Here is a 20,133-nt window from a genome sequence, read left to right as displayed (position 1 = left end):
TAACTGTGGAACATGACACAATGAACAACTTGAAAATTTCAGTGCAACCTGAAAATTATTCTAAAACCAGGTTTTCAGACAGTGATTAGCTACTCATAGATTAATAAATGTTGGCAGACTGCATTTTTCTGTGCCTAATGGAAGAACCAATATGCCTTTCACAGCAACAATCTTATCTAATATATTTGATATCCGGTAGAATATGGTATAAGTGAAGCATCTCTTCCTTTGAAAAGAAGAGGTGACATGGCACTGAACAAATCATTCTACTTACTTGTATCACTAACCAGAAGTATTGGCAGTTTTCTGAGAAGTACATCATCTTCCTATTTATTCCAAAAGTCTAAGGGACATTTCCACCATCTTTTTATAAGAGCTGACAGACTTATCTACTACTTCCTGGGTATAGGAAATTTTGCCTTCTGTAGAAAAAGCTAGAAAAACTTTTAGTACTAACTCAGAATGTATATAACTACTGCTAGCGGTTCTGGGGAAGGCATTTACCATAATCAAGTGGGAGAAAGGAAAAAAAACAAGATGCACCATGATTCTGGAAGGACCACAAAAAAGTTTTAAAAATAATAATTAAAAAAAAAAATCAGAAGCACTAAAAATTGCATTCAGTGCATTTCAATTAACACCGTCAGAAGTTTCCAAATACGATGAGCTCATATGTTGGACAGACTGTTCTGTTTCTTTAAAAAATGTCCTCAAAACTTCATAAAATGTATTAAACATCAGAAATTACACAAATCTTTATACGTAGATTTCCAAAAGATACTACATGGACGGGATGAAATGCAGCAAAATGCATTCCCACCACATAGGTGGTATGCTTGCACGTGCACCAGATATGTAGCTCCAAATAAGACTTCAGTCATAGACTATCATAACTTAGTTTGATGCATACAGAAACGTCTCGTACAAATTACAACCTCTGTAGTTCCTTGTGACAATCTACTGTAAAGCAAAATATAGCTACATGTATTTTAAATAGCATTATCAGAAAATAAAAAGTTTTGTCAAATAAAAACATTTTTCAATTAGGCCATGCTTTCCTCAAATCATGCTCAATTTATACACTTATCAAGTTCATATTCATTTTTATTTTATTTCATTTTTTTACAAAGATTCAAAACCACTGACTGTAAACTCATTGTGGTGGCTCTATTTTATTCTGGTTCTTTCTTGATTGTTAGCACTTTTTCCAAAAGTCCCGGTACCTCTCCATTCATGCAGTGTTGATGGGAGGCTTTATTCCCAATATGGTTATTATAAGGGCTTCTTAAATTATGAAAAGGAGCTTTTGGTTCTGCCTCTGGTACCAACTCCTCTTTGATTGTAACATGAGCTGAACTTTCTGTAAATGAAGGTTCACTCCAAGTGTCTCTGTCATGTGCTTCTTGGTTATTAACAGAATTGCCTCCTTTCTGTAACATGTAATAAAGTATTGGATTAGTTTTGGTCAGTCTGGGGGAGTCTTTTTCATATTCATTTTTGTCCATACCTGTGATAACCCATCTGATGGGACCTTTTTCACTGGGTAAGGGACAAACGCCAAGTTGATCAGATTCAGGTCTAGATAGCATACTTCCCAAATGTTCAGGGAAGGGGGAATTGGCAGGACTCCTTAGTGCTCCAGGATATTGAAATGTTCTATGATCTACACAATTGTTCTGTTGCGAAGGGTTTCCCATAAATGTATTTATTGAAGAAATGCTGTATTCAGGTTTAATAGCTACGTTATTTTTGTTTCCTTTTTTCTTGCCTTCAGTTCCTATGCTGTTCCTATGCTGTGACAAATCTCTCTCACAGTTTTCTGAGAGAAGTAACTGTTTCAACACATTAAAGCCTTTGATATCCCTAGACCAACTCCTATTTTCACTTTCATTGCTTGAACCATAACTTGCAGCATATTTAAATTCAAGATCGCTTCTATTAAATTTCACATCTTGCTGGTTAAGCAAAGGCCCATACAATGCCTCTGTTGGAGAAGCATGATTGTTTGCAGCATCAGACACATTACTTTTTATCTTTTTTAATGGACCTTCCGATGGCTCAGTATGAAGTTTTCTCTTCTTAGGAATTGTGCAAAGACTCTTTGATTCTAGAAGTGTTAACTCATAATTTCTGTGATTTCTCTCCAGACCATCTGCAGGGTAACTATCGTGATTTTGTCTCAGCAAACGACTTAACAGGCCATTTTTTGAAAAGGAAAAATCTTGAGGTGAAAGAGGCTCGGGTTTAAAATCTTCAGATGCTGGAGAAGCAGCTGTATTTCTCTGCAATGAATGAGTTATTCCTTGAAATGTGTTACCCTTACACTCTCTTATTTGTTGTACATTTGAGTTATGAGGGATATTTGATTCTTCACAGGGTTCAGTTTTTATTTTCACGGTCAGTATTTGCTCATTCAAGGCTTTATCTGTCTGTTCTTGTGAAGTTTCATCTTTTAAAAGCATTCTCTCCTTCCTTTCGGTTTTACCTTTATTGGGAGTTCCCAGAAGCAACTGAAGGACGGTGCGTCTTTCAAGGAGATTTTCTATTTCTGAGCCAGGAAGTCCTTGGTCAATGGGTGCAGGTTGACAACTGAATATTTTGTTGTTTTCTTCAAGGGTACTTGGTTTGTTTGTAAGCAGAGGACTATTCAATCTGTCAATCAATCCTAAAGGTTTATCTGCGCTCACTGTAAGCAACTGTTTGCTAGTTCGTTGCTCTTCACTTGGAATGGGAGTCTGCATTCCACACTGAGCTAAGTTCTGTAACAACTTGCTGGCACTGAAAGATGCAGTGTTTGGTGCAACCTCGTTTCTGTTCAGCTTAGGTCCTTGAAGATCTTTACTTTTTGAAAGATCTATCAAATGTTTAGATGCTGTATTCACTAGCCTCTCTGGCTGGAAATTGCAGGCATACGGCGGTGAATTACGCTTCACTGCTAGAGAAGCCTGGTAGGAGAGATTGATCGGAGAATCTGCTTTTGTAGGAACAAGTAGAGGGGGAGTGCTTAAAGGAGTCATTCGGTTTGCACTGGGACTCTCTGTAACAGGAGTCCTTTTGCCAGTTTGTACGATAAATTTTGCCACATCAGCTGTACTGTGTGGTCCCTGAGGATCAGTGTTTATCTCCACCTTGTCTTCACCCTTATGGCCAAGCAATAACTGAAGCAGTGTTACTTTCTGATGCGGATTCAGTTTAGAACCCTTTGGAGTGTCTTTATCTTCCCTGCTCTCTAGACATGGAACTTTTGGATCCCAGTTATGAAGCAAGGACTGGGTCAGATTATCTAGAGAAGCAGGCTGTCCAGACTCTGGTTTATCTGTCCTCTGTTTGAAGGATAAGTCTATAGGAAGACAGTTAGAATGGGAACTTTCATCACCACTGCTGTCATCTTCTGTAAAACTAGGATTGTTGTCAGAGTACTCATCAATTGTAGTTGGTGTGCTACCCTCCTCAAACATACTGTTTCGCTCATTTTGCTCATGCCCTTTTGTTTGCTTAGTAGTATTCTGACTCTTAAGAAGATGTAAAAGCAAACTGTTGTTGGGAGACTGTTTTGAATGGTTTCTTTCCAATGTACTTTTGAATCCTACATTTTTGGGGGAAGAATGAATCATTCCAATTGGACTTGGAAAGGATGCCATATTGCTTTTGTTAGTTATGGTTTTGGATGATGATCTAATCTGACCATTAAGATGGCTTGACATTCCTTTGGACAGGCTGAATTGGCCAACGTCTTTCTGGGCACTTTCTTGTAATCTGGCCATGGCAGCAAGCCTCTCACTTGCTATTTGATTTGCATTTTGTGCTTTCAAAGCATGTTCCCTGGAGTATTGCTGCAAATGAGCTTCACTGGAAAGCAGTAAAGCTAACTGACTGCAAGCTACACTGGGTTTAGGTGAAGCAGCAGGACTCGATCTTTTCTCTACCATGCTTGCAACAGCTTGTAATCTTGCAGCACATGATAGTGGCTCATTTATCACCTTGGATCCACTCTGTACTGTATGAGGAGATTCTATAAACCTCTCTTTAGGCAGATTCTTGGTTATATCAGGCAGACTGGTGTCTAACTTCTGATCTTTCGTTTTGCTTTTTTTCAGCAAAGTCTTCAAGTGGCTAGATGCAACACCATAGCACCTTAAATCTTTCTCCACTTGCAAAGAATCAGGACTGAGGGAATACCCTTGTTCCTTGAGGCTCTGCCTAATCTGTTGTGACAGAGCAACACTTTGCAGCCTAGAGCTGAATGACTGAAGCAAAGAGGCAAGTAATGTGCTATCCTGTTTGCCTTTAGGCACATTTTCAACCATGCCAGCTAACAAAGCTTCTTTTTTTACATTTAAATCCACAATGGAATCAGACAACCGCCTTCTCTTTGCTGCATTCCAGTCTTCAGAAGACTGTAATAGTCTTGCTTTTTTGAGATGCAGCATGCCAGATCCCTGGTATGTATTCGTGTTAAGAACTGGACCATTACTTTGACAATTGGGAAATATATTTCCAGAAATCTTAAAGTTTTGATCCTCTCCACTATGCCCAGTAGACTTTTTGTCGACTGTAGTACCTGAGCCTCCTGCTGCTTGATGCATTAGTAATCCCTCTAGGTAAGTTAAAACAATGGAATCCTGGTGCATCTCAGAGCCAAGCTCTTCTCCATGAGTCATGTTCAATAAAAATATCCAAAAAGGCTTTTCTTCTATTTACTTTGAAGATTAGTTTGATGTATCTGAATTGAGATACGCAGTTTATAAATAACAGGTAGAAGTCTTAGCCTTTTCACATAATCTGACAAAACACAAAATAGGACATTCCAAGCAGGCTTCTTCCAGCATACATCACTGATGAACCAGATTTTCACTCATATCATTCTGTTGATAGAATATTTATGAAAGAGTCCAAGGAGAATCACTTAGAACATGGTTCCGGTGTGAGGAAGTTCTACTAAACATTCGCCTTCTTCACCTCTGTCCAGGAAATCGGCTTGTTTTTCATCTTTTGACGTCTTCATCGTGCACACAGAAATCCTAAAAAGTAAAAAAACAAAGACAAATAGTCAGGAGAGATAATAGTGGGTAATCTAGGAACAGATCCACTCAAACCGCAAAGAACCTACTCTTTAGAAGAACTCTGTTTCTTGCACAGAAACTAGAATGTTGCAGATAGTCAGCACAGAACCAAGACATAGCCCCAATAAAGGAGAAATTAAAACAAATACTGGCACCTACACCAAACTATTATAAAATACTTCCTTTCAACAGCAACAGAAAAAACTAAAAGAAAACCAAAACATTTATAAGCTTGGGTATTAAAGGGTTCTTTCAACACAGCTGACTGAAGCACAAGAGTGAAACAGACAGCACCACAAACAGAAAAATCTCAACTTGTTTAAAAATGTCTTAATTATTTTAGAAAACAATTTAAAATGTAAAAATCACTTAAGTCAGTGAAAATAAATCTCTGTCAGTAGATCAGGCTTTATGACTCTTCTATAGATGGCCCTGTTCAGTGAAAATACAAAGTCTAAAAAGGTGACATCCTTACTCCATTAATGGAAGCTTTGCTATGTATTTCACTGGGGCCAATATTTCACATAAGATATACAAGCACAGGCCAAAAGGCTTCCTCAGGTCTGAAAAGGTCAGTGAAACTTAACTATCCATACCTGGTACAGTCCATACTTCTACTATGCAAATCGTCAGTTCCTATACTATTCAAAGCCATGGTAGTTACAATGTTTATCCAAGGATATGATTTAGACCTTTTAAACTTCTTTTGTCCAACTAAAGTTACATAAATCCTACTTCTCTAAGAAGAATAAGAGCTGACATTTGGTAAGCATCTGCCTATAGGCAATTGGAATTAAAAGCAGCAATTATAAGTCCCTCAAAATCAGGGTTTCCAAATGAAAGCATCAAGAAACTGGCAAGTGCAACACTAATAAGCTTTAGCTGATTAAAAAAAAACCCAACCAAAAGACAGTATGTGAGGATGCAGGCTGTTTTCAGAAATGTTTTACTACTGTTGCATCTGCACATTTTACATGAGAAACGAGTCTGCAGCATACTGTTCTTAGAAGGCAGCATTCAGCACAAGGTATCATGCTTTTTGTTAAAGATGTAAAATGACTTTGTTTGCCCTAGAAAAGTCTGTGCTAACGGAAGAACAAGTGAAGTGACGTCAAAGTTAAGACTGAAGTCCAGTTTAAAAAGTATATTTTTCCTGCTAACAACTGACATTTTATCAAAACAACTTTGTTAAAGTTTCAGTAACACTAACGCAGGCTCAACAATTACAGATGCAAGAATTAAAACAAACGTTTTTGTTGCATCTGAGAGCCCAAACAAATTAAAAAACAAAAAACTAAATATTTCTGATATTTTTAAGCTTTTAAGATGCATACTAAGTAGGGAAAAACAGAAACAAACAAAAACATCTTTTCAAGTCTTTTTAGTGCATCGCAATGAAAATCCAATGCCAAAGAAATCCTTTACAGGTCACCTTTAAATTAAAGTTAAAGCCTTTAGCAAATGTTGTATGGGTTATGCCAATATTCAGTTTGAAATTAATCTTTCCAGTTCTGAGTAATTAAAAAAAAGACATTGTATTTATGCAAATCCCTCAGGTGCACATGAGCTCTGAGATAGTAGATGGTACTTGCAGTTTAGTTTACACTTGGGAACTATAAGGATCGGCTTTTTTTAATTACTTGCAGCTAGAAAAATTGATAATTTATAGCAATTGATAGGTTGATCCAAGGGGACATTCACTAAAGAGGATTAAATCTGAAAAGTACCTAAGGTGTGAAGAACAAGGACCTCACCAATCCTTTTAATAAGGCACCTCTTTAGGGCAACTAGTAGATCAGTTATTATGCAATATTATAAAAACATACATAGGAATGGCCAGTTGGTAAAATGTGACTAATAAAATAAATCTGTCAAGGGAGTTAAGCTGGATCTCAAGAAGTCATGTGCTTTGTATGAAACTAGATAGACCAGTCACTTTTTTATGGGAAATAAACTAGACTAGGTTGAGCTATTTGGGTCTGTCTCATTTCAAAGAGCTTCACCTTATGCACTCCTGTTTCACCACTTGCTCAAAACTGTGGGTGTTAGGAAGATGATATCAAATTTTGCAAATGCATACAGTGGACTTGTATCTTACATGCATTTAACTTAAGCGAATTCAGCTATATGGGCTCAGCTGCTGGGGCGGGCCGCCGGGTGGCAGCTGGGGCATGGCACTACGTGCCATGGCAGGTACTGCCTGCATGTGCCGGCATGGCTGGGGGGTGGCAGCTCACTCATGCTCAGCTGGCTGCCCTGGCAGGACGAGGAGGCAGAGGACGAGAGGGATGAGGTGCGTGTGTGGAAGGCGCAGCTGTTGCACTGCATACATGGGCTCTGCAGCGCTGCACCCGCCTTGACCGGGCCCTGAGGTGGCTGCTCGGTGCCGAAGCCTGGCGGGAAGGGCGATTTAAGGGATTTTCAACTATACACGATTTTTGCCTTATGCGCCGACTTCAGAACACAACCCCTGTGTAAGACACGACTCTGCTGTACTGAGTTTTATATCAAGCAGGGGTTAGAAACAATACTAGCTTTACTGGATTTATGGGGTCAAAAAGTCCCAAAGTTTTGTTAAAATGTTTATAAATATTAAAAAAATGTCACTATATACTCTTACAGAAACTGTGTATGGTACCCAAAACAAAAGCAGGAGACAAGGTTGTATGAAGCAAGCTAGAAGGGAAGTAAAATAAAAGTAAAAAACCCCACAAATTGTAGTAATCTTGAACAAACAAATAATTTTACCACAGTGGACCTCTGACATACAAAAGCCACTAGACCTAGCTATTGCAGTTATAAGATTATGACAAACGAAATGGGTAAAGATAAATATTTAGATATGTGGATCTAAGTTAATTAACACATACTCTATATATTGTCTTTTACTGCTTTCACTCTTCCTCTCCCTATTCATACAGACTACATTTACTAACAGACATCTGCAAGGTTTGAATATAGTTGGCTTTAAGATATACTACTGCTAAATCCACGGGCTGCCAAGTGCAATATGAACCTGAGTGCGTGTGTGCGTACTTACCCTGAAGCATTACAACAATGTCTAAATATCATCAACTTTGTATACTTCTTCTGTGACTTCAAAAGATAAAAATCAAAGAAGTGACAAAAATATTCACTTTATCCAAAAATTAGAACCAAAAGGCATCTTTCTGGTTGCCACAAAAGCATCCTTCATCACGTTTAACCCTTACATCTGATCCAATAGTACTGTACCCATGCCCAGATATCCTGACAATATGTTTTGAGATTCATTCAAACTAGTGAATGCTGAAACTCCTGTTTAAAACCTAATCACAAACACCAACCAAACAGTAATCATATTTAGGTAATATCCTCCTAAGCTCAACAAGTATATATACCCAGAGTGGGCAAAACGGTATATCCAGCTGGTGGCTGGACGCCATTTCCCAGCAGCCCCTGCCCGCATGGCTGGGGCCGGTTTCCATGGAGACCCCAGCAGCAGACTCATCCTGATAGCCTGCGGCCAGGGTTTCTATGGCTATTGGCCCCAGCAGCGCTGGCAGGGTACAGAGCTGCTCTGGAGCTAGGCTGGGATTTTGCAGTGGTCCAGATATACGGCAGAGCCATGATTTGCAGCCTGTACGCCCCAGGCTGGCATGTGCAGATAGTGGATGATGGCTCTGCCCTGGCTCCTTGCAGCAGTGACAGTGCAGTCCAGAGCTGGGGCATAGCCATGATCCACTGCCTACACATACAAGCTGCAGATTGCAGCTCTGCCCTGGCTCTGGACCATGCTGTCACCGCTATAAGATCCCAGCCCAGCACCAATGGAGGTCCCTGACCTGCTGTGTGCCCTACCAGCAGGGGCAGCGCTACAAGAGGTTGAGGGGGCTATAGCCACTCCAAAATTCCCCGTGGCACCCTGCGGCAGCAGCTGAGCTTGCCCCACTCCCACCTGCAGCACAGCCCCCTCTCAGCCACCCCCACGAGGAAGAGGGTGGTGCTGCCGCTGCTGCCGGAGCCAGTCTCCACAGAAACCCTCAGTCCACACTATTACAGCACGGCTGCTGCTGGAGTCTCCATGGAAACTCGCCCTAGCCATGTGGGCAGGGGCTGCTGGGAAATGGAGTCCATTGCCAGCAGGACTTTGCCTGCCCCTAACATATACCCATTAGACTGAATCAATATTAACATGAATAAAACAAAATGTAAGATGATATTTTTGCACTTCCAAATATTTTGCCAATTACTCTACTACCATTCCAGTAGCATGTTTCTAATACTTGAAAACTGTACTTTAAGTGGGTCAGTAAGGGAACTATAATGGCAACACTGGACTATATTATTCCAGTCAAAAGACCACTCCAACGGATGTGATTATTAAATCTGCCAAAGGAGTTAAACTGGACCTCAAGAAGTCACACATGCTCTGGATGGAACTATACCATCCATATTTTTTTTAAAAGGAAAACAAATAGGTGGCTTCAGTTATTTGAGTCCATCTCATTTCAAAGAACCTTACCTCATGCACCCCAGATGACTTTTTGGGTAATAAAACTCCAAATATTGTATATGATCTTGTGATGCTTCCCCCCCTTTTTTTTGCAATTACTATAGCTTCACACTATCTCCTCCTTTCCTTTTTCCATTATCCTTATCTTTTTCCATTATTTAGACAGAACTGAAGCCACAATCTTAAATACCTGCAGGGGCCAAAAAGTTGCCCATGGGGGCCCTCACAAAAGGAGAGTATTCAAACTAAGGAGGCAAAAAGAATAAAAACTGACAATATCAGAGGTCACCACTGATTTCAAACAGGAAAGTTCTTTCCTGAGAAGATTTAGCTTTCCTTTTGCTGTTCTGGGAGGCTGAAATGCAAATCTTTAAAGAAAGCCGGTGGGTTACTTAAGTGAAAAGAAATAGTTGGGGCCTGAAAAGGAAAATGTATAAATTATTTAAATGAAACCTAAACCGTATAAACACTCAGTTTGGGCAATGTTTAGATGAATACAAACTACAGATTTCTTGTCATCCCAAAACTGCCTGTACTCAAGCAGTGACCAGTGCTCAAGCTGAGTTGGTTTTTACAAATCTGCTTCCCTACTTATATGGCCACGTCACTACTGTATTTGAACACTGCACAAATAGTAATGGATTTCATCCTCACAACAGCCTTGTGAAGTAGGAAAAAATATTCGAGGTACAGGTATAGGATCTCTCAAGAATGCAAAGACTATGGCTTATCAACTAAGTAAACCAGGTCTGCTAATGCCTGATTCCTACTAAAGCCTACTAAACCAACCTTCCTATACAGCTATGAGGTAAAGAGGAATGTGAAGATGTAAAATGACATCTTGAAAGTCTCAAAAATGGTGTAGAGTCTGAATTAGGAAATGACTCCTGCAGTCCTAGCTCTGAACCCTGAACAAATGTATGTTGCAGCAGGATTGCACCCAAGATAATGTGTGTTACAAGGTTGGTGGGAGGGGTGGGGTGTGTGTGAGAGAGAGAGAGAGAGAGAGAGAGATCTGGCTGTTATGGTCCATGGTGGCACGCAGCTCCTTAGTGACTTGGAAGTTGAAGTTGGACAGGCCTGGTTTAGCCATTTGTTAGTTTCATGAGGATGAATGGTCCAGTGATAGGGTGCAAGTCTGGGACTTGGGATCAATCCCTGTTATGCCACATTTCCTGAAGGACCTAGGCCATCTCTTCACTCTTCTGGAGATCTGATGATCCATGATGCTATGAAGATTGTTATGAGGATTAATACATCAGTGCCTGTAAGGTGCTTCAGTGGGGACTTCTAAATACTTAAAACAGAGAGCCTGAAATTATAGTATTCATTCACATACCGTATACACCTTGCCCTAAGAATTCTGGCTTATGAAACTGGGTGCATGTCATAAGCAGCAAAGCTCCCATTTCTTTGCTGGAATAGAAGAAAAAAAAAAGGAGACAACTCAGATGGCTTCCACTTTTCTCTAGGACAGCACGCAGCATGTGCAAAGCCAGGTGTTAACACTAACAGCCGACGGTGAGGAAGCAGCTTTTGGGCTAAGAGCCACTGAAGTGGCTGAGGGCAAGTGAGCAGTGACAGGCAGCCCATAATAGCTTGATTAGGCTTGTGGTGTGGAAGCAACATTTTATTGTTTTACAGCAACTTTATAAGAACTATTTATAGCAGGGCGGTCTAACTTCAGAGTGGCCGGGGGCCACAAGCCTCCCAACCACAAACTGAGTGGGCTACACACTGCCCGGGCTACATGCCAGAATGCACCAGAACCGCTGCATTCTGAATACCACACCACATGCTCCCCCAACTGCTAGATGCATTATACACAACCCTGCTGAACAGGTACCCTTGCCCTGTTAGGCTATGGGCTCCCTCTGCCTTGCTCCACCCTAAGGGCAGTGGCAAGAAGGGGAAGCCAGAGGAGGAAGGGGATCAGACACTCCAGCAGGAAGTTAACCCCACAGGTGCAGTGCTGAATGCAGCCTAGGGGCTGCCAGATGGACACCCCGATTTACAGCTGCCACATCAGGAAGTTCCTGAAGCCTCACCGGGTCTGTCTCCTGAGATTCCACACTTCCTGGACACACAATTTCTAGGAGGACTTATTCATGATGCTTATGGCACTGACTGGAAAAACTATTCCTCCCCTGCATTCTGGCCTCCAAAAACAGGATGCACATCTCATTTGGGGTATGTGTGGTATATGAAAAAATATGGTAGTTAGTGCGCCCCCCCCCCAATATCACAGTCTGTAGTGAAAATGCAAATACATCAAGGCTCTGTGTACTTCACAGCAGGATAAAGCTAAATTCTATAGCAAGATAACTAGAATCTGGGCAATACTGAATAGTGCCAGGTAAACTTTAATGGAAAAAAAAAAAAAAGCTTTCAGCAAAGTAAATATGAAACCAGACAGCACAAAAACATCTGTCCCTGCTTTTTTTGTTGTTAAATTCAATTTACATTTATATTATCTCCGTTTTGGCAGCTAGGAAAGGGCACGTTCAGGACAGTTCACAGCCTGGGAAAGTAAACTAAGCATGTTAATGGACTATTTCTACTAAGATGATAAGCAGTGAAACAGCTAAGTAAACTACGTAAGCACAGCAATAGCTGTAAGCACATGCATAAGACCCACTGACTTCTACAGAACTTAAGCATGTACTTAAAAAAGAGTCTAGTGTTTCAGTGCTTTTTCATATCAGGTTCTTAAGTTAGAAACCTAAAAATTAAAATATAATGCACCATTGAGGTGAATGTGGAAGCGGAAACCTCAGAGTCAACCGGCACAACTAGCTTGCTTTGCATTCAGATTCAGATTTCCAAGGTTCCTTCAGTTGCGAAGAGCTGGAAGCATTATTTTAAAAAGTAAAATGAACGGAAGAAAAAATAAAACTTAGATCCCATAGCATAATTCATCAGGCAAAGAGTGAATTCCATAAGAAATACGATATCTGAAGAATTGTGAAATCCAGAGGTCCTATTTAGAATAATTTCATAAACATCAAATTCAATTCTTCCTCCATGTATCATCTGACAGACTGGCATGAAGCACCTTGCCAACACACTGGATGATTTTATTTGCCCCCTCATTAGATGCATCAAATGACTCCAAAGGACATTTTAAATACATGAAGTATGGACCGCTGCTTTGAAAATGCTCTCTCATGATAGGGAATCAGCCATGTGGCAGCATGACCAATGCCGGATTACACATCGCAGCAGGATCTCAGCTAGCCTTTTGCAGGAAGCAGAATGTACCCCTCTTGCACTAAACCAGCTTTCAGAGCCTAGCAGTCAGACAAGATCATGGCCTACCGCCAAATACCCCTTTGAGGAAGCCAGGATTCACAGAAGAACTATCTTAATGATTGTACAAAGGGAAGAAACCTTTCTTCACCCCTTTGTGCAACAGTACATGGCGAAAACAATTACCAATGGAGAGGAGAAAAGGTCAAAGGATTTCTGAATTGGAAGGTATACAAATAATTAGGGGGGTGGGGAAAAACCCTCGTTGTTTTTGCAAGCTAGAAAAGAGTTTTCGAATAATACTAAAAACATCTCATTCCAGACTGAACGATGCCTGCGGATCAAGAACGGATGCAAAACTTTATCACAGCTTGCGAACAGTTTTATATTATGACTATTTCAGTCACACAAAATTGACACAAAGCACAAAACTGATGGCATGGCAAACATAATAAACGTTCTTTCCAGAGAACAAAGTGACAGACTGCTGACTCAAATTGTTAGTAAGCCAACACCTGAGAAAAAACATAAAGATCACTTCTCTGGTAGACGAAGCAGAGACCACAGTTTTCTTCGTTTGATTTAAAGCAAAATGAAACACTAGTATAAAATTAAATGCAACCCAAAACGATCCTGCTCCTGTCTCTGCCAAGACCAAAAGTGAGGAAGAAAGCTGAGCGATACAGATTTCCTTCTCTCGAGTGAAAAGTAGGTTCAGGTATCTAGATATCATAGTCTTCTTTCCCAAATTTCATAAAGATTCTACAAGAAACCAGAGATTCATGACTGGGAAGTAGCTTCCATCACCACCTTCTCCAACTGAAGAGCTTTGGGATGATCTGTAATAAGTTAAGTGGTAAAACAATGTTTCCAGAGCTTGTAGGTGTTGGGTAAGGGGAGCACACAATCTATCTGCAGCAGCGTGCCGTAGGTGCTACAGGGTAAATTACTGCAAAGGTCACTCAAGTATTACCATTTTGCACTTGGCAGTGTAGACATACCATCAGCCATCTCTACATAAAAGGTACAGTCAGCTGACATCTCTGGCACTTATTCACAGTTATAACAGTGCAGGGTGTTTTTAATTAAAGTTTCTGAAAACCTCCAGAACAGCTTGAGACTTGTCAGTATATAGTGACACACTGTACCAGTAGAATTAAAAGCCCTGATGGTACCCCAAACACATCCTAATGGGACGTGTGCTTTAGTTCAGAGGAGTACCATCCATCAACAATCAAAAGAGCTTTCTGCACCATTATACTATTAGTTCATCCCTGAGTAGGTAAGAATATATCCTACACTCAGTAATGCAGACAATAACTAGAGACAAAAATTAGGGAAACCTTGCTATGTTCATGCACATAACATTAACTATATATAAATGTGTATGTAAGTGGCACAGTTAATAGTGAGTTTATATATAAGTGTTAACTGTGGTGCACACCACGTGTGTATGTATGTATAATGGTTAGTCTGTATGTAAACAAACTATGGTGACTGGCATGTGTGTGTGTATGTATGTATACACACACACACACGGCAGTCACTATACTTAATGGTTATATATAAACTTGCTATTAACAGTGGTGAGTGCCACGTATATACATTGTATAAAATATACACTATTAAAAAAGTGGTGTGTGTGTGTGTACACACTATATATTTATATATGTGTAATGGTATGTGCAAGAACACAGTAAGGTTTCCCCCATTTATGATTGTAGTAGTTATTCCCTTCATTTATGAGTGTAGGATATATTCCATTACATACATATATACACACCACAACAGGCAAGCACTCAGCCAGTTTTTCTGGGAACGCTATTGGATCTACATATTCATATTTAGAGATCATAAATGTGTCTAATATCCAAAAATAAAAAAGGGAAAATTTATCCACTCATTAGTTGATAAAGACCCACTAACATGTTCTCTTTAAACCTAGAAGATTTTTTTTGTGAACTCCATCCCCTATATCTAAGCTACTGTTTAGTAATCTGTTTAAACTGAATGAAAAAAAAGGGGAAGAGGAAATGGACTCTTGCAAGAGGGAAAAAAAAAGAAAAAATACGAAAGACAAATGTAGTGAAAGTAAACTCAAACCTTAATATTTAAACTTTCATATTTTGAAGCAGTGATGATCCCAGTGAAGAGAAATGCTAACATTAAATTTGAGCCTGTCTATTTTATCAGAAAAAAAGAGATGAAAAATACAGGGTAATGTCCGAGTTCATGATTGATGGGTGTAAATGGAACTAATTCATTGTCAAATACCAAACTAGGATAAAAAGGGCTGAAAAGGATATTTCTTTCCAAGTATCTGATATTTATCTAATTCTAAACTGAAAACAAAACAAAAGCCCAACAACCAAACTCCTATTCCGCTGAATCTTGCAAGAACAAATCACTGGTTAAAACATTTAACGACTTATCAATTCCTAAAGAATGAAACTTGATTAATATCCAAATGAAGAAATCAATATTTTCCCCAGGACAGTTTTGCCACTGAGGTATGATCACCTCAAAGATGACATGTTTCAATAACTCTGACCTCAAATTTATTTGCTATATTATTTTGGTAAAAATTTCTACTTTTCAGTGGTACTACTCAAATTGTCAGAATAATGTAAATGGTTACTAACTTTCTTATGGAAAATTACTCTCCAACTACACTTAAGTCAAAAATCAATTTCATTAGATTCATAACTTGCAAAAACCAATAAAGTGGTTATAATTTACCATGCTGACAATCTAATTATTGAAGGATTATCTTGAATTCATCCCTCCCCACCACTACTGATGGGAAAGCAGTAGTAGAGGCAGGCCCCGGAGAGGGAAAGGAAGGGGAAAGTCAAGTGGCCTGCCCCCCTCCAACACCTTCTCCCTTGCTGCTTTGTCCCCCCCGCACTTGACCTTCCCCCATGGTGCCTGCCCTCCAGGCACATGCCTTCACTACCACTCCCCACCCCACCATGGTGACTGCACCCCCAGGATTCCTAGCACCTTCCCCCACCTCACACTTCCACCTCTACTCCCCAGCTACCACCTCTGCCCCCCCACCACCCTCAGGCAGCAGTCACTTGGCCCCCTGCCAACCAGTACTCACATCTAAGACATGCCCCCTGGCCCCATTTTAAATGGGGAAAAATACCTTGTCTTGGAGTCAAGAAAATACATACTTCAATTTATTTTAATCAGCATTCAGATGCACTGAGGCATATCAACTACTTTGAGACTACTACTCTGTTTTAGGTCACAACATACCAGATTTCAAACAAAACAAATATACAGCAGTTCCACGTTGCTAGGTCTGCTCAGGGATGCAGTCCTACCACCACTTTATTAAAAAAAAAAATCTGTATACTAGGTCTCACCAAATTTTTTAAATAGAAGACATTTCTGCTTGTAATAGTTACCTAAATCCCAAGTAATATTTACAAAAATATTGTAAATGTTGTACATAAATGATGAAATGTATAATAATCTTTGCAACCTCCTCACTTAAAAACTTAAGTGACCACTATAATTAGAATGGTTCTCTAGTTGTATCTCTGCTTAAATTTGAATAAAAATGTTATTCTATATTCACTGCCAGAAAAGCTATGATTGAAGGGGGAAAGAGGTAGCAGTGCTTTAACTAATTACTCAAACACAAGGACATACACTCAAGTAATTCCTCAAATGTTATGCTGATAAAAATGACAAGCATTTTAAGTAGAAAGATGATATGCTGTCACAAAGTTGTGGAAACAGCTCTTACCAGTATGTTTTATATCTGTCTTTCATGAATGCCGCAGAAAGGAAATAATTGCAAAATAGCAAGAAAATGCTATTTATCTTCTCTACTTGTTCCATTAATGTCACGAAAGTTGGACCAGGTACACAGACTCATCTCAAAACTGTATAAAAGTAAAACAATATTTTTGCTCTCTGATCTTAAAAACATGATCATCCATACCCAAAACATTCCACAGAAGGAAACAGTCTAGATGAAACTACTGTAAGGTGAATGCATACCTGGTTGAATCTCAAAGAATATTCACTAATGACCAAATGTTTAATTGAGCAGTATCAAGGAAAGTTTCCCAGGGCTCTGTCCTGGATTTAGTACTGTTTAAATACCCTTGTTATTGATTTGGAGCACGGGGTAAAATACACACTTAGCAAATTTGCAGAGCTGGACAGAGTTGCGAACCCAGTGAAGGACAGGATTAAGATTCAGAAGGACCATGATAAACTGGAGAAATAGTCCAAACTTTATGGAATGAACCTGAAAAGTCCTCTGCTTATAACAGAACAGTCACATTCACAAACATAGGTCCCATTAGGTTGCAGTACTACAAGAAAGGATTTTGTAGGCTTGTAAACTACAATGAACCATAAACTGAATACACCAACAGTGTGCTCTTGTTGCAAAAGCCAACAGTATTCTGCGCTGTATTAAGAGGAGCATCACCTGTGTAACTCAAGAGAAATGGTTCTTCAGTGCTGGTGAAGCTTCATTTGGGAGTGCAATGCTGTGCCCTGTTTCAAGGCAGACACGGACAACTGGAAAGAGTCCAGGAACAAAAATTAGATGTCTAGGAAACATGATTTATAAAGAAAGGTTGAAAGAACTGGGATTAGTTAGTCTGGAGAAGAGAAGACTGAGGTGGGGATTTGATTAATAGTCTTCAACTATATAAAGGATGGTTATAAAGAGGACGATGATAAGATTATTCTCTGGGGCCACAGGTGATGGGACAAGTATTAATGGTGTTAAACTGCAGCAAGGGAAATATAAGATGGATATGAGGAAGAACTCCCTCATGATGATAATAGTTAATGATTGAAAAGAATCACCTAGAAAAGTTGAAGTCTCTATGCTTGGACATGTTTAAGAACAGATTAGAGAGATATTTGTCTGGCATGGCTTCCAGTATGATCCTACCTTAAGCACAGGGATGGACCAGATGACCTCCTGAGGTTCCTTCCATCCCTACTTTCCTAAGATTCAAGTTTAAACACAAAGTGAAACGAACAACTGAACCCCATAAAGCAAATTAATTTGATCATCATTCCTTGCTAATAGAAGGGTAAGGTGATGATCCTGATAAGCAACAAGTTCACTGCACATATACAAAATCACTTATTTGACAGGAGACTGTGGTCCCAATTCTGCAAAGCCATTAAGCACGTACTTAAGATTGTCATTTAAGCGCATACCAAAAGTCCAACTCAAGCATTGTATTGAAAATAAGTGATGAATTGGGCCCTAAATTGTACTGAACAGATTTCATTTAACTGGGACCGCCTTCAAACTCACCTGTAGACTAAAATAAAATTGCAAAATCAAAAGAATTCATTTGGGAATTATAGCTTTTGCACACAGGAATGATGCTTTCCAGTCTTCAAGAAAAACATCTATAATGGAAGTGTTTTCTATAAGATTTATAAGGGGATGCTTTTCCTATAAAAATCTGTTGAAAAAAATAAAACAATACTATACAGAATACTATGCTGTGAATTATGCCAAGTTGCAAAGGTCTAATTTTCAAAATGTACACAATTAGGAAAAATAATGGATATGGAATACCTTCCACAATTAATTGTTCTAATATTTTTAAATGTGGGCCAACACTGAGGTTGGAATATAAATCCTATTAAACTGAACTATAGTTTGGCCATCCCTAAAATAGATGTGACATACAAACACAAGCACAAGGTCAAGGTCACATATCAGCAGGAAAGATTACAAACACGACTGATGTAACAGCTGGCATTTGATCAAAGCTCCTGGGTTTTTTCGTACACTTACCAGAAACACACAGTGTTTTCTCATACTGTTCACTGCATTTTCAAAGTGTTCCCATCTTTGATGACAATTGCTGTATGAGTATTTTACAGGAGGTGACCTATTATACAATATGAACAAATCCAAGGAAGAACCAAAACTACATTAAACTGTAAAAGGGTGGAACTAAAAAGGTGCTCTCTCTCACCATTATACTCTAATTACTGCTGCCTGCTCAACACAAAACCTATAAAAACACACCCATTCCAGCATGGAGTCTCATAGACTTCCTTGAGATTTCACAAGGGTGCAAAACTCTCTCCTAGTAGAGTTTAGTTTGAAATCATATCCATGGTGTTTTGTATACCTGATTATAATGATAGTCTGTTTGGACACACAGAAAGTCCCATCATTCACACATGGTTTCTAACCATCTACCTTCACAAAAAATATTTTAATATGAATAAAGTAAGCAACTCAGCACAAGGTTGGTATAGAATACAATCACAATAACCTCTCTTTAACAGTGACAATATTAACATCCTAGAAAGCTTCTTTAATGCAGGATGTTGAGCCAGTGAGCAGATTAAACACAGTAGCAAGTTCAAAGACTCATTAAAACTCAGCTGCTGAAAATAGTTAGCAATGACAGTTATTTACTGATTCATCCATCCATCCACCCACTGCTACATTCTCAAACCATTAAACACACACACGCACACACACACGAGAATGTTTAGTTTACAAGTCACATCAGACATACATTTTGACACTTAAAAAGAAAAAAGATGTTGCCTGCAACAGAATCTCAGATGACATACTAGCATTTTTAAATTAAAGAAAGAGAAACATTGGTGCAGTAATGTCTAGCAACCTGAGGAACAATGTAATTTTGTGCTCTTTCTTTTGACACCGCATCCTCAACATGCATGCAATTCATTTGAAGTCAGTCTAGACAGGATCAGGTGATCATACATACCTAGATAGACATTTCCTTCTACCAACAGGATGGTGTGAATACAAAACTCACCTGTAACATGGACATGTCACATTTTGCCAATAAAACCTGTATTCTATTAGACGCCTTTCTTTATTTCATTTACGACACATTCTGCATTTTTTTAAGGATTTTTTTATTAAGAATTTTAACACGTCCTACGGACACACCGTGTTGTGACATCAGGTTGTTTTCTTGACCACATATAGGCCTTGCACTGACACAAAAAGTTAGCATAAGTCTTAAAAAAATAATAATTAAAAAAATATATTTTCACATGAACTGCATCATATTTTAAAGCTATGGTATCTTGGGAAGCACCAGTGCCAAATGTAAATGCATCTACCACTCCAAAGCCTGTAATTTGAGCTCCTCAATCTGATGGCATATAGGTTTTTTAAGCTGTGATGGCAATTCATAAATTCTTCTGGTGATAGGACCAAACCTTGTCAATTAGGGACCTCAAGGTGGTATAAATTTTGCACATCCTTACCCCTACCAGCAAAAAGAGTGAGAAGACAAAAATAAATAAAGGGGGGACATTTTCAAAGAGCTT

At 39.2% G+C, this 20,133-nt stretch overlaps 1 protein-coding gene across 4 annotated transcripts in view; it reads right to left on the bottom strand.

The window, feature by feature from the left end:
- Positions 1-206: 206 nt before the first annotated feature.
- Positions 207-20,133, bottom strand: part of NRIP1 (nuclear receptor interacting protein 1) — an 88,568-nt gene continuing 68,641 nt past the window's right edge. For all 4 annotated transcript variants that reach the window (XM_019524883.1, XM_019524884.1, XM_019524881.1 and 1 more), the window contains one exon: positions 207-5,021. In XM_019524883.1, the coding sequence (XP_019380428.1) occupies positions 1,173-4,661 (3,489 nt within the window). In that variant the 5' untranslated portion in view covers positions 4,662-5,021 and the 3' untranslated portion in view covers positions 207-1,172. The remainder of the gene's footprint in view (positions 5,022-20,133) is intronic.

Source organism: Gavialis gangeticus, unplaced genomic scaffold (genome assembly GCF_001723915.1).
Source record: "Gavialis gangeticus isolate Ggan-Ray unplaced genomic scaffold, GavGan_comp1, whole genome shotgun sequence".
NCBI lineage: Eukaryota > Metazoa > Chordata > Crocodylia > Gavialidae > Gavialis > Gavialis gangeticus.
The sequence above is the reverse complement of the archived record's forward strand: the minus strand, read 5'-3'. Positions and strand labels throughout refer to the sequence as shown.